General features: G+C 32.9%; 1 protein-coding gene across 1 annotated transcript; it reads left to right on the top strand.

Moving 5' to 3' along the window:
• Positions 1–10590: 10590 nt before the first annotated feature.
• On the top strand, positions 10591–14861 carry LOC133306428 (protein XRI1-like). Its single transcript, XM_061506748.1, has 9 exons — positions 10591–10745; positions 11608–11663; positions 11738–11857; positions 11999–12141; positions 13049–13118; positions 13310–13444; positions 13559–13642; positions 14314–14590; positions 14669–14861. Exons 1-8 carry the CDS (start codon positions 10720–10722, stop codon positions 14586–14588), a joined length of 909 nt encoding a protein of 302 aa, XP_061362732.1. The 5' UTR covers positions 10591–10719; the 3' UTR covers positions 14589–14590; positions 14669–14861.
• Positions 14862–15106: the final 245 nt, after the last annotated feature.

Here is a 15106-nt window from a genome sequence, read left to right as displayed (position 1 = left end):
ATGATATTTAAAGTGCAGCATACTTAAATAAAGTAGCGGAAAACTTACATAGAAGTATCCATGTTACCCTATGTAACAAGTTACTTAACTTTTACATTTGTTTTTTCTTACCTATTGCCATGCATATCTTATTTTTCTCATTATTATAAATTGTACAGTCTCATATCTGCGCAACAGTCAATGCCTATTCGAATATGATAACTGGTACCTTCGGATATAATCTTACATATAGCATAACAGTTGAAAATTGGAAAGTCCAGGGATAAAATTCCACAATCTTTTAGAAACCTGAAATCTAGAAAAGCCAAGTACATATAAATCATGACCAAGTAGTTTCCCAAGAGAGGCCAGAGAATGGAAAGAAAAGGAATTCCTTGAGTTGAAACAAGGATCTATGACAATTGATCAATATCTGGCAAAATTTAATGAGTTGGAAAAGTATGCCAATTACAGGACGACAATACTTATTACCTCTTATCTAACTGCAAAATCTCAGTGGGGTCTGAGTGAGAAAATAGCCAAGAAGGTTTCTGGTTATGCTTCAAGGGATTTCTCTACATTAATCAAGCAATGCAAGTCTATTGAAGAATATGTTTTGTTCAAGAAATATGTTAATGTGAAGGATTCTGATCCTAAAGCTACTACTAGCAAAACTCCTTTCTGGAAAGGTAAAGGCAAGAATTTACAAGCAAGATAATCTAGTGATAAGTTTAGGAAGCCTAGAAATTAGCAAAGTGCTTTTGTTAAGACAAATCCTAGATGTACAAAGTGTGGTGAGAATCATACATGTGTCTGTTGGACAAGTCAAAATATGTGTTTCAAGTGTAGCAAGTCTGGCCACTTCATCAAGGATTGTCCATAAAATGAAGGATCGGTTATCCCATTGCAAGTCATTTAGAGTGCTCCAACTATAGGCCATGTGCATACTGATGATGCTCAGGAGTCAGAGAGAGCTCCCAACCTTGTGAGAAGTACGATCTATATTGACAATTATGATTTCAGTGTGTTATATGATTCTGGAGCTACTCATTCGTTTATATCGACTTTTGTTGTCGTGGAATTACATCTACCTCTTTATGAGTTTTCTCGTCCAATGATGGTTAAAATTGCCACTAGTGAAAAGTGCACTGCATCTATGATGTGTAAAGATGTTAAGTTTGTGTATGAGGGTCAGAACTATATAGTATATGTAATCTGCTTGGAAATGATGAGTCTGGAAATAATTCTGTGTATGGACTAGTTAATGAAGAACAAAGTTATGATTGATTGTTGCAGTAAGAAAGTTATTGTATCTCCTAGTGATGTTGTACAAGATTCTCCTTATCTGTCAGTACTTCAAGCTAGAAAGGATTTGCAGCAAGGAGATTTCAGTTTTATTCTTTTGGGAGGTTTAGTTGGCAATGCTAAAAAGAAAGTGTCAGATATTTTGATTATTAGTGAGTTTACTGATGTATTTCCTGATGAAATTCCAGAGTTTCCCCAAAAAAGGGAAATTCAATTTTCAATTAACTTGTTGTGTAGTGTGGGGCCAATTTCATTAGCTCTATACAGGATGTTACCTCTGGAGTTAGCTGAATTGAAAAAGAAAATTGAAGATCTTTCAAGCAAAAACTTTATTCAGCCGAGTGTATCTCCTTGGAGAACATCGGTGATATTTGTCAAGAAGAAAGATGGTAGCATGAGACTTGTACTGATTATCGTCAGTTAAACAAGGTTACTATCAAGAAAAAGAATTCCTTACCACGCATTGATGATTCGTTAAATCAGTTGAAGGGTACTTCAATATTCTCTAAGATTATTATTCGGTCCGGATATCATCATATTCAAATTAAACTGGAGAATGTTCCAAAAACTGCTTTCAGATCAAGATATGGACATTTTGAGTACTTGGGAATCCCATTTGGACTCTCTAATGCTCCTTCCTATTCATACATTATATGAATCGGATATTCAAGTCTTATCTGGATCAGTTTGTTATTGTGTTCATTGATGATATACTGATATACTCTAAAAGTGAAGATGGGCATTCTATTCATTTGAGAATTGTTTTGCAAACATTAAAGAATAATCAGTTGTATGCTAAGCAATCGAAATGTGAATTTTGGCTTTCTGAAGTCCAATTTTTGGGTCATGTCATCTCATCTGAAGGAGTGATAGTTAATCCTAGTAAGATTGAAGTAGTGATGGACTGGGAGCGACCTAAGAATATTTCTGATATCGGGAGTTTTATTGGGTTAGCTGGTTATTATAGGAGGTTCATTTAGGGGTTTTCGGATATGGTGTTACCTCTGACACATGGCAATAAAGGGTATCTCATTTGTATGGACTCACGAGTGTGAGGAATGTTTCCAAGAACTTAAGAGGAAGTTGGCCACAACTCCGGTCTTAATTCTTCCTGATCCTACTAGTGAATTTGAAATTTATTGTGATGCCTCTAAAAAAGTTTTGGGTTGTGTTTTGATGCAGAATCGTCATGTGGTTGCTTATGCTTCAAGACAGTTGAAGCCTAATGAGAAGAATTATCCTACTCATGACTTAGAGTTAGCAGTTATAGTGTTTGCAGTAGAGTTAGCAGTTGTAGTGTTTGCCTTGAAAAATATGGCAACATTTTCTATACGGTGTTAACTTTACAGTTTTTAGTGACCACAAGAGTTTAAAATATATGTTTGATCAGAAGGAATTAAATATGAGGCAATACAAATGGATGGAGTTTCTAAAATATTGTTATTTTGATTTGCAGTACCATCTAGGAAAAGCTAATGTTGTAGCTAATGCATTGAGCAGGAAATCTGTAAGCGTGGCAAGTTTGATGATTTCTAAATTTCAATTAATTGAAAATTTCAAAAATTCAAATATGGTCGTCAGTATAGGCGAGGGAAGCTTTGAAACCAAGACTCTTCAGGTTCAAATTGATTTATTTGAAAGAATCAAACAAGCACAACAGAGTGATGATGATGTTTTGGCTATGAAAAAACAAGCTGATATCTTTTTTGATAGTCGAGGTTTAATGCTTTATAAGAAAAGGGTGATTGTGCCTATGGGTCAGATGGTTTATAATGTATTGACTGAAGCCCATAAATGATAGTACACTGTTCATCCTGGCGCAACCAAAATTTACCAAGATTTGAAGAAAAAAAATTGGTGGTCTGGTATGAAGAAAAATATAGCAAAGGATGTTAGCAAGTGTTTGGTATGTCAGAAGGTGAAAATAAAACATCAGAAACCTTCTAGTTTGATCCAATCTCTAAATATTCCAGAATGGAAATGGATTAGTATTTTCATGAATTTTGCTGTGGGTTTGATTCAATTTGGGTTATTATGAACATATTAACCAAGTCTGCATATTTTCTGCCAGTAAAAGTGAATTTCTCTGAAGAGAAGTTAACTCAACTTTATTTGAGAGAGCTAGTGAGACTTCTTGGGGTGCCTGAGAGCATTATTAGCGATCGGGATCCGAAGTTCACCTATCATTTTTGGGGTGCATTGCAGTAAGCATTAGGTACCCAGTTGAGACTGAGTACAATTTATCATTCTCAGATTAAAACAATTTTTAAGAATATGGAGGACATGTTGAAGGCTTGCACCTTAGACCAGGAAACAACATGGGACAAGTATTTGGCACTGGTAGAATTCTCTTATAATAATAATTTTCATTCTAATTTAGGCATGGCTCCATATGAAACTTTAAACGGTCGAAGGTGTAAAACACCTACATGTTGACAGAGATCGGGGGAAAGTAGTTATTCAAGCCAGATATGGTTCAAGAGACCGCAAATCAAATTAAAATGATTCAAGATAAGTTGAAAACAGCTCAGAGCCGCCAAAAGAGTTACCATGGTAATAAACATAGACCTTTAAAATTTGCTGAAGCAGATCATATATTTGTAAGATTATCGACTGTTGCGAGTGTTGGGCGTGCTCTCAAAGTAAGGAAGTTGAGTCTCAGGTTTACTAGACTGTATCAAATTATCAAGAGGGTAGGACCAGTTGCTTATCAACTTTCCTTACCTCTGCAGTTGTCAAATCTTCATGATCTGTTTCATGTTAATCAGCTCCGAAGATATATTTCTGATGAATCACATGTGGGTTAGCCCGATGATATTCAGATATAGGAGAATTGGAAAACTCTTGTAGGGCCTTTGCAAGTTATTGACAAAGCTGAAAAGAAATTAAGAAGCAAGAGTATTCTCATGGTTAAAGTTTAATCGGAAGAAAGGACGCCTGAAGAGGCTATTTGGCAGCGGAAGGATTAGATTCTCCGACTATATCCTGAGTTATCTGCCATGTATGTTTATGTTTTTGAGGTCAAAATCTTTTAAAAGGTACGGTGAATATAATAATCCACACTGTCAAGTTATGTAAACAAGATATCAAGTCAAGTTACAAGAAATCAAGCCAAGTTATAAGTGAACAAGTATTCAAGGGTTAAGTAAATATTGATGGAAATTGTGACAAGTTAATCATGTGATTAACATGATTATGAGAACAAGGATACAATTCATGCCAAACAAGTCAATTAGGACCTAAATATAATTATTTAACAAGATTATGGGTCTAAGTCTAAATATGTGATAGTTTAGAGACCATTTTGCAATTAAGCAAAATTTGGCCTAAACTTGAATTAAAAGCAATAATCAAATAGTTTAGAAAATTTGGTAGATTAAATATGATCTTAGTTTATTATAATTAAGATTAGATTAATTTATAAAAATATGTCAAAATTCAAGAAATTAATAAACTTAATGACCAAAAAAGTCAATAATGTCAAGCTTAAGCTACCTTGGTTGTTGCTTGGTCTTTAAGTCGATTTTCTTCCTTCCTTATTACAAAAGCTCTTATCTTCCTTCCATTCATAGATTGGCCGAACCTTTATGCAAGAAAAAGAACAAGTTTTAAGCAAGAAAGTCAAAGATGACTTTATTAAGTTACCTTATTGCTTACTTGTTTTTCAAGTCAGTTTTGCATCTCTTTCTTTCTTCCTATTTTCGTGCCTATTCCTTTCTTCTTTCTTTCAAGCCTTGGCCAAACTCACATGGAAGAAAAGGGCAAGCTTGGTTCTTAGTCATCTAGCCATTTTCTCACCTAAGTTTCTCACAAAAAAGATTCCTAGTAGTCTTGTGATCAAAACCCTAAGTTTTATTTCTTCTTAGAAGCTCTCCATCTTTTATTTTTCATTCTTCTTAGCTTCGACTTATATGCTGTCTACAAGCCAATGATGATTGTTTTTATGATTTGAACCTTGTAGGATCGCTTCTAGTCATAGGAAGCTTGTTAAAGGTAAGAAACCCTAATTTTGATGGATTGATTTCAAGTTTTGTTTTAGGATTTTTGGTATGAATATGGCTAATTATGATGTTGTCATATTGTTTGTTTGTGATGTGTTTTAGTGTGGATTAAAGTCTTTTGGTTTTAAAGAAGTTAATCTAACCATGTATAAATTAAGGAAAACATGAAAAATAACATGAAACCCTAACCTTAACATTCGGCTATGTGAGTGAATTTGGTGAAGATAACATGTTTAATTGAGTGTTCATCAAGATTGATGATCTTTGATGACTTTAAGGAATATAGAATCAATTGGACTTGACTGGAAGACAAGTTGAGCTCATGAACCCTTATGTATACATATTCAGCCAAGTATAGTTTAGGGTGTATATGAACTTAGTTTTATGTCAAGTAATAGGGTTATTAAACCTTAAATATATTCAAGATGATTAAGTCATTTGGATGATGCAAGAGAGTAAGAAAAGTTTATGAGTCTTCATATATAGGCTTCAACCATATTGAAGAAAAATAACCTAAGTTGTTGTTTAATTTGAAGTAAGTGTCTAATATCAAATATCAAAGGAAGTCAAGTGGATTTTAGATTTAAGAACCTAGTTTGACCTAGTATTCATGTTTAGGTCATAATTGCAAGAAAAATTTAGAAACATAAGGTAAATGTTAAAGACTTGTTGGAATGGCATCAATTGACAAGATTAAGTGTTGGAAAAATCGTGTGAATCACCATCAAGTTAGTTTCGAAATTGACATGTAAATATGTTAATTTCTTCAAGTTCAGCTAACATGTATGTGGTGGCTAATGGTACTTTTCTTCATGACTTCAGTGTGCAATCAAGAGATTTGACATTGGAAGGTCAAGTTACAAATAGAGGATAACTTGTATTTCAAGTTACCTTTCAAGGAAAGCTTTTGTGATGTAAGCTTTCAGTTTAGGGGTTTTCTCCTTCTTTGTTGTTCTACCATGGTACTTTCTGTATGATTGGATGTGTTAGATACTTAGTATATGCACATTCATATAGACAAGTACATGCATGACAAGATGTGTGATATGACGTGTTTAATTCATGATTTGTTTGATTCAAGGTTCATGGCCACTGAATAATTACAAGTATGTACTTTCATTAAGGACACAGGCCTCGAAAGTGCATGATACTTTCCATATGAGGGACTTAAGCCTCGGAAGTATCTAAATTACAAGTTTACAAATTGTGTGATAAATTACAAGATGACATGTTGTACTATATGCTTTGTATCTGACTTTTCATGTAGGAAGTGAACTTATAGGTGGGGACTACTCCATAAACCCAGAGTTTACTAAGATGATTAATCTCCCCCTATTTGGGGATATATCTCAAGTACTTCAATAGCAGGGGAATCCTCTCAGGGTAAGAGGCTAGTGTAGGGTGGCTAGAGGATCCAGCTGAAGCATGTATCTAGCTTAGTATTTTGAGGATGAATGTATATCATGTTTTGTGAAGCATGAGATATTATGATCATGCATATGTATGGTTATTATTCATTTTGAGAAGCACATGTTGCCTATATGTGTATATGTAAATTATGAAGACATGTATTTCTATATGGTATCATGTTATATGTATCTGAAATGGCATAGAGCATCATTTCAATGTATATATATGTTGGGATATGATTTTCTAGATATTAGGTATCAAGTTAGCATGTGGGATTTATCCCTAGTTGTCCAGATTACAGCTGTTATGTTGTCCAATAGACTCTATCCTGAATGATACGTGTTGTTATATTTAGATAGTGATTTGATCATTAGTTATGAATTATGGTCATAGGTTATCAAGTTTTGGATTTTGTACAGTTATGAGACTGTATAGTTTATTTCATAAAAAAAAAGTTTGCATGGCAAAATATACATAAAGTTTACATAAAGGAAAAAAAAGTTAAGTCACGTAGTTACAAAAGACTATTGTGATACTTTATATGAGTCTTCCACTACTTTAATTAAGTATGCAATGCTTTTATTACCGTATGTCATGTTAACAAATCGGCAGCCGATGTGGCGTTACAGACTAATCCGAAATTTGGGGCGGATTTAAGATTATGATTTTAAACTCCTCTTAAAGATGATACTAGGGAGAATCAAATACATGTTCTTACCTCTACTTGTTGAGCTCTCATGCACCAACTGAACTACTATCATTTTATACTCTTAACTCACTTTATTCATTCGTTAACTTGATTATTTGTTTTTTTTTTTTTTTTTTTTTTAATGTACTCGCGGTATTCTAACAAGACCAGGGCGGGGGAATACCGCCCCTTCTGTACCAGGAAAGAATAGGTTGGTAATGTTAACATTTTTTTTTCCCCTTTCTAGTTAATCATTTGAAGAGTAGGATGAAAACAAAACAAAAAACCTACATTGCGATTATTATTTTTCATGAAAACATGAAGACAATACAAAGAAAATAATTTTTTTTAATGTATTGATAAATTATACTATTATTTTTAACTTCATATCAAAATCTCAGTTAATATATTTAATTATACTAATAATTAATGGGATATCAAATTCATTAAATAGTATAATAATACATTATTGCACATGAGTCATGCTATTGCTATGCATCACTACTGGTTTTTTACGAAAACCATTAACAAATAATTTGTTTGTGTACGTTTAGTCAATAAATGCAATCTATTTTTATTTTTTTTGAAAAAAGATAAGTAAAATTTTTAACAAAAATCAATCATGTCGTTCTTGATGGAGAGATTTTGTTTTTGTAACAATTAGCATTTATTTATAAAATTTAGTTATAATGAAAATACTTTAAGGGAAGTATATATTAATAAAGATTATAGAAATCAAATTACAATTTAAATGGTGAGTCAATCAGATCAATACATTCATAGCTGATTTACTTTTATTCTATTAAGAGATACGACGTATACAATAAAGGACTTGCAAAGAGAATATTTGATTCTAACAAATTGTTTGAAAAACAAGTTAACAAGGTAAAAAAATTAAAGACATGTCCAATTACATAATACAATATTCGGGAACTCTCTTCGGCAGACCTCAAATTTTCCCTTTGGAATCTCCGTGTACCAAGAAAATCACAATATAAAACATGCAAGTCAAATAAGAATTTATTACAAAGATCAACGAATATGACAAATTTGTTATGAAATAAAATAGAACTTTGAATACAGACACGCACGTAGAACAATAGATCGAAGACTTCCTTTATAAAAAAATAAAAAATATAAACGAAATAATTAATTTTGAGCAAATCAACAAAGGGAAAATATTTCTGTTTTCGACACAGAAAATATTTTTCTGTCATATTCATATAAAAGTAAAGGAAAAAATATTTATTATTTTAAATGATAGAAATTATGTCATTTTAAGAGAGATACAGACATAAAAAATTTGAATTTTAAATTAAAAAAAACACTCACTTTCTCTCTCCCATAATTTTTATTTTTCTGTGTCTATCTTTCTCCTAAAATGACATAACTTATGTCATTTAAATTGACAAACACCAAACCAAAAGTAAACGTATTCACTAATTTTTTGTTTTCTTCATTTCACAATGTAATTCACTCATATAAGTGTAACTGTGTAAGTGAGTTCCATAAATATTTTTTTCTTCCTCAAAAACAAAAACATTAAACTTATAAATAAATGCCACGAGACACGACTAATGGACTTTAGTGGGTCCCACAGAGTAAAAGCGTGCGCTCTCTTTTTCATTGTCATGTGGTCATGGACCTCGTTTTTCTTTCTTTACTTTCTCTCTCTCAGATTTTTTTCTGTGCTTTTTATTTAATGGGATGCTTTTATGTTTTATTTAATATGATTCATTCATATCTAAATAATGATAACAATTTTATTACTTTACCTCAATAATTTTATTAACTAATTTATCTCAAATAACTTTAAAATAATATTATTTTGGAATTTAAGAAAAAAATACAGAATATTTTAAAAAATTTATTTTGATATTAAATATTGAATTTTATTAAAATCCTTTATTTTTTTTGCAATTCTAAAATAATTATTTTTATAATTGCAAGAGATAAGTTTATCCCTTTCAAGAAAAACATTAATCCATTTTTCTATCTCATTAAATTTGATCCTAAATAATTAAAATGTTCGTGGTATGATCATGTTGAATAATATATGGGTGATAATTTTATTATTTTTATTTCAATAATTTTTTTCTCAACTATCACGATTAATGTTAATTTGATCATAAATAATTAAAATCCTCGTGATATAGTGACTTTGGATAAAAAAAAAAAAAAAAATAGGTGAGAAAATTCATTGGCAAGTAAAGGTGAAATGCGGAAATAATAAAGGCATAAAAATACATAGAAAAAAGAGAAAGAGAACGAGGGGGAAGGCGCTTTTGGTATTTGGTTTGGTTAATGTTGGCTAAATCATGTGGGTTTAATATTTAGATGATAAATTTATTTTTTATAATATATATATATATATTTTTTTTTTTAAGTGGTCCCATCATCATAGGAAATCATTATAGGAGTGATAAACGAACCAGGGGCCTTTGACTCGGCTCGTGAAGGCCTGAGCTTACATGCTTAATATTGGTTGTTGAAACCAGGCTTAGACTTATATAAAAGCTCGTTTAATAAAAAGGCATCATGCTTCAATTCAAAAGTTCGGCCTTGGAGTCTATCAGGCTGACCCAGTATATTAATTTTTATTTTTATTTATATTTTTTATACTATTTGTAATAATCCTCTCAATCCATTTTACCCATATTTGATTACCTAAACAGACTTTTTGAATGATTTTGTTATGTATTATACTGTTTGAATATACATTGAATTTATGAATATTTATGGAATTACTAGTGTTGTTAATTGTATATTCTGTTTGGATAAATTTTTGTTGTCTTATTTTTTTCTAACAGGCTAAATCAGACTTTTAGTTTTTGTAAATAAGACAGGCCACATGCCGATAATTATATTCGTAACAGGTAACAGGCTTGGTAAGACTGACACATTTAAATAGAAGCTTAGCTTTTTAAGACCAAAGTTCGGTTCGATCCGTTAACACCCCTATAAATGAATCACTTCGTGTGTAAAAAGAGAAAGAAGGAGTGCATTCTCCTATAAAAATATGCAGAATCTATTTGGACCGAAATAAGTAGAGAGAAAAAAAAAATGTAGATCCATATTTATTAATAAATATAAAATATAATTTTAACTCTCATAATATAATAACACTGAACCCATATGATATATATTGATATAAGCAGGGTAGCACGCATCGCAAGCATAAGAGTGGGATTATGTTAGAGATATAGGCTCAGGAAAACCGATCCTCTCTGTAACGGTTACTTTTGTGGCTGTCTGTGAGAAGAAAAAAAAGAAAAAGAAAAAAGAAAAGAGCATTCTGATCAGTGACTGTAGACTTGGTTGCTCCTTGCTGCTGAAATGGATTATAACAACAACAATGACAAGTAAATCTCTCTCTCTTTCTCTCTCTCTCTCTCTCTCTCTCTCTCTCTATATATATATATATATATATATATATATATATATATATATATATATATTGCTGGGTAATTGGTTTGGCAAATGGTTTTCAGGGTTTGGTAAGAAAAGCATTTATGTGCTTGAAGCTGTAGGCTCTGATTTTGTTTGTGCTGTTCAATTTTTTTTGATTGAAATATGAAATGGGTTTCCTTCGTTTTGTGAATTAAGTTTTTTTTTTTTTTTTTGGTGTGGTTGTTGGGTGCATTTTCTTTTAACTATTACCATCAAATGCTGGAAAATGGTTCTGGTTGATTGATTCAGTAGTTTTTCTGTTTGTGGCTTTGATTTGCTCTTGATATTATTTCATTGGCATCAAAAGTTTATGGATAAAGAGTGGATGATGAGGATGTGTGCTCTGGTTAAATTGGTGGGTCATCATTTGTGCCCTTTTTTATCTAATTTTTTTTTTCTTTATTTTCCTATGTGCCCTTTTCTGCATTTGCAGTTATTCCTTGCCTAATATTATCAACAGATGAAAGAAAAATTACTTAAACACATGCAATGATTTCTAATGTAGAATCTGATGGGTTCAGTTTCTAACTTTTTGTTTGGTGGTTCCGGTTACCATATTGTCAATTCGCTTGTCTATAGTTCTACTTATGATGTCTAAAAACATTGTTTGGGGTCTAAGTTAATGCTACCCCTTGTGGATTCTTCAATATTGGTTCTGGAATGGGGTTCTTTTATGATTTATTTGACTTGTTATCTTTTTTGTTGGTTAATCTTGCCAATGTTGCATCACAACTATGCCATTTACTTGTCCACTCTATCTTTGTGTGATGCCAGGGAGCCTTGGGACTGGGATGGGGTGGATTTTTGTCTCCAAAAGACTTCCAATATTGGTAAGTACCACTGTAACTTAACTTAATTCTTCTACCCCCACCGATGCCTAAGAAAAATTTGTTGTTTTGGGCAGAAATTTCAGAAGAGCTGTGGAATGATGTGCCTCAAAATAAAGAAGATCTTTCCTTCATGTTTGATGATTTAACAACCCCGGTTAAAGCTTGCGGTAATTTGGAATATAATGTCAATAATGGTGGTAAGACAGTTTCTATGGCATGCAGCTTTTTTGACATTGTCTTATCAATATGTGCAACTTGATAAAGTGTTCTTTTTCTTTTACTATTATTATTATTATTAGTTATCATCTTCTAATTCACATAACGTTGAATTTCAGATTCAAATGATATACTAAAGGAACTAGAGGACTGTAGGGAGACTTATTCTCAAGTCAAGAGGCGGCGGATGCTACAGTTCAACAGCCTAGATAGGGATCATTCTCTATCCAATGAAGAGATGTCTTCAGCATATTTGAAAAATGTCAGTGCTTGTAGCTTTTTATTTTAAGTATTTTTCACACTCCCAGCTTGTTGTGTGGATCTAACAACATGAAGAAGACTCAAGAAGTAAAGATCTGTTCTTGTTTGTGCAAAACTGCAAATATGTGAATTTTGCATTAAGTAAATTACATGTTGATATTAACATTATGTTCTTTATTGGGAAAGGGATCAATATTGTCTTCTGTGTCATGCTGTTCTTTTTTGTTTGACTTGTCTTTTCTTATGTTAGACTTCACAATAATCCTTGATGAAAGATGACAGACCATTTTGTTTTTTTTACCGCCTCGTACTGATTCAGCTGTGATGTGGAGCTTATTCACAATCCGCACTATGTTTGCATTAAGCACCAGTTAGAATCTTAGGATTTGTGATTCGAATTTCATGATTTGGTACAGTTCTGCAAACCACCGATTCGTATCATGTGATGAATCAGAGATGGCTTTGAATCGTGCAATATATGCATGAATCGGTGCAATGTTGTATCACCAATACAAATTACACGATTGAATGATTCATTAATTCTATTTTTTTTCTTTTTTTCTTTGCTTTTATCAATTCTCATAAAAGAAATTGAAATTAAAAGTCAAATAAGTTAAATGAAAAGGAAATAAAGGAGGATTACTGAATGACACTCTATTTGATTATTCCATTGCTCTGTTTTCATTCTTCTAAAACAAAGGATTCACACAGTGACTCATTCACTCTCTGCATCCTATTTGGCTATTCTATTGCTCTTTTTCATTCTTTTGAAATATAAGCTTCACATAGTCACTTGCTCATTCATTCTATTTGCACCTTATTTGGTTATATTATTGCTCTATTTTGTTTCATCTGAAACATAGGCTTCACACAGTAATTTTATGACTGTTACTTTATTCCGTATGTAGGGGAAGGAGGACAAAGCTAAGGATATTTTCCCAGAAGCGTCTGTGTCACAATGGCTGTCTGGGGCATCAGGTTTACCTTTTATAACATTTTTCTCTCTTTTTTCGGATTTTGATTTCTAATCCTCGTTCCCCAATCATTATAGGATACACATTAGGAAATGCATCTGGGGCATCAGGTTTACCTTTTACAAGATTCTTCTCTCTTTTTTTGGATTTTGATTTCTAATCCTCGTTCCCCAATCATTATAGGATACACATTAGAAAATGCATCTGCCCCTGGTTACGAGGACCTTGAGTCAACTGAAGGGTGGCTTGCAGAATGCTTTAATGATGTTGAGATGCAATTCAATCCTGATGATTTTTCAGGGGCAGATGATGTTCAGATTGATGTTGCAGGTAGATTAAATTGTTTTCCATCAACTATTATCTGCTAATTTTGTTTCTTCCTTCATTCTGTGCTATTTCCTCCACGCATTGAATTTTATTAAAAAATATTTCTTCCTCCTGTAGAGCTTAGTGACTTTGCACCATCATATGAACAAAATGTGGCTCAGCAGCATGTCACTCAAACCCCCAGAAACATTGTCTTCAAAGGTTTGACGTTGTTCTTGATGCAGTCTCTTTTTGTGTTTAATTATACTTAGTGTCTGTGTTATGATCTAGTTGTAAGGTATGAGATATGGAGTCCCACATCGGAAACATAAGGTTCTAGTGTGACATTTATATGGACTTTACCTTGCAAGCTAGCTTTTGGGGTGAGGATCTCCAAAGGTTCGTATCAATTGGTATCAGAGCTTGCAGTATTTCACTTAGTTGCAATCGAGCGGCGCGGCTAGTGACACTAGCATTGCAGTGTTCGCCTAGGGCTAGAAAAAAATAGCTCCAAATCAGGCCGCATGGGCGCCAGGATTGTGGGGCATGGTGAGACGTTACGATCCAGTTCTAAGGTATTGGGCTTGGAGTCCCACATCAGAAACATAGGTTCTAGTGTGAGTATGAACTTTGGGCTCTCCTACCTTACAAGTTGACTTTTAGGTGAAACTTTCCCAAGGTTCATATCGTTGTGGATAATTTCTTTCGTATGCTACATGGTGTATAGTGATGCACCCACAAAATTTGAGTAGAAGGCATGTTTTTACAAAAGTTGTTTTCATGAACGGCTTTAAAATACTGTGTAGTAGCAAGATCCTTATGCCTGGAATCCAAACTTCTTTTACGACATTTTTTGACAAAACAACAAATTCAGACTTCTTTTTCATGTTTAGGTAGGAAATCTTTGATACGGACACCCACGAAGTTGGCTTGTTCTGTGGCCTATCCATTTGCTTTCATTAAACCCAGTGGTGCGCATGGAGATGTAACTCTGAATCAAATAAATCAGCGCATTCAAACTCCGCCTCCTTCAAAATCAAATCAAAGCAATGAAGATCCATCTACTTTACCCAAGTCAGCCTTCTCAGGGAAACCTGTGGTTGGCAAAACAAAAATTCGAACTGAAGGGGGAAAAGGAAGCATCACAATTATGAGAACTAAAGGCTAAGTGTATGTTGTTCACTTCTAACTTTTGTCTCACCCATTAATGTGTGGGGTTGACTTCATTTTCCGTAATATATCTTGCAGATTGTAGAAGTTGTTGATACTGCAATATGTTTTGTTTTTATTGACATCCATATATTACACCACCTTAGTGTTTGTTTCCTAGTGGGGGCTAGATAATCTTATAGCTGTTCTTTTGGGGAACATGATTTTGTTTTGAGCTAAGTCTGTAATGAGAATCTTTATTAGCTCCTTAGTCCCCATAAGTTCACAATCCCCCCTGGCTCTAGAAATGACAATTTCACTAAGCTTGCACTTAGCTTTTGTAATTGAAACATACAGATTATTATAGTTTTATGGCCTTGTTTATGAAGTCTTGCATCTCCAATGTTTTTAATTTGTGTAAGAGTTGTACGCATATCAATCTGTGTTATGTTCTTTTCATTTTATATTTGTAGCCTGGAATTGAATAAAGATACTGTATTGCGGAAATGTAGAGAAAAATGGATGGAATAGGTAAGC

This window comes from Gastrolobium bilobum, unplaced genomic scaffold (genome assembly GCF_033153095.1).
Source record: "Gastrolobium bilobum isolate Gb01-03AN ecotype WA unplaced genomic scaffold, APGP_CSIRO_Gbil_v1 utg3108, whole genome shotgun sequence".
Taxonomy (NCBI): domain Eukaryota; kingdom Viridiplantae; phylum Streptophyta; class Magnoliopsida; order Fabales; family Fabaceae; genus Gastrolobium; species Gastrolobium bilobum.
The sequence above is the reverse complement of the archived record's forward strand: the minus strand, read 5'-3'. Positions and strand labels throughout refer to the sequence as shown.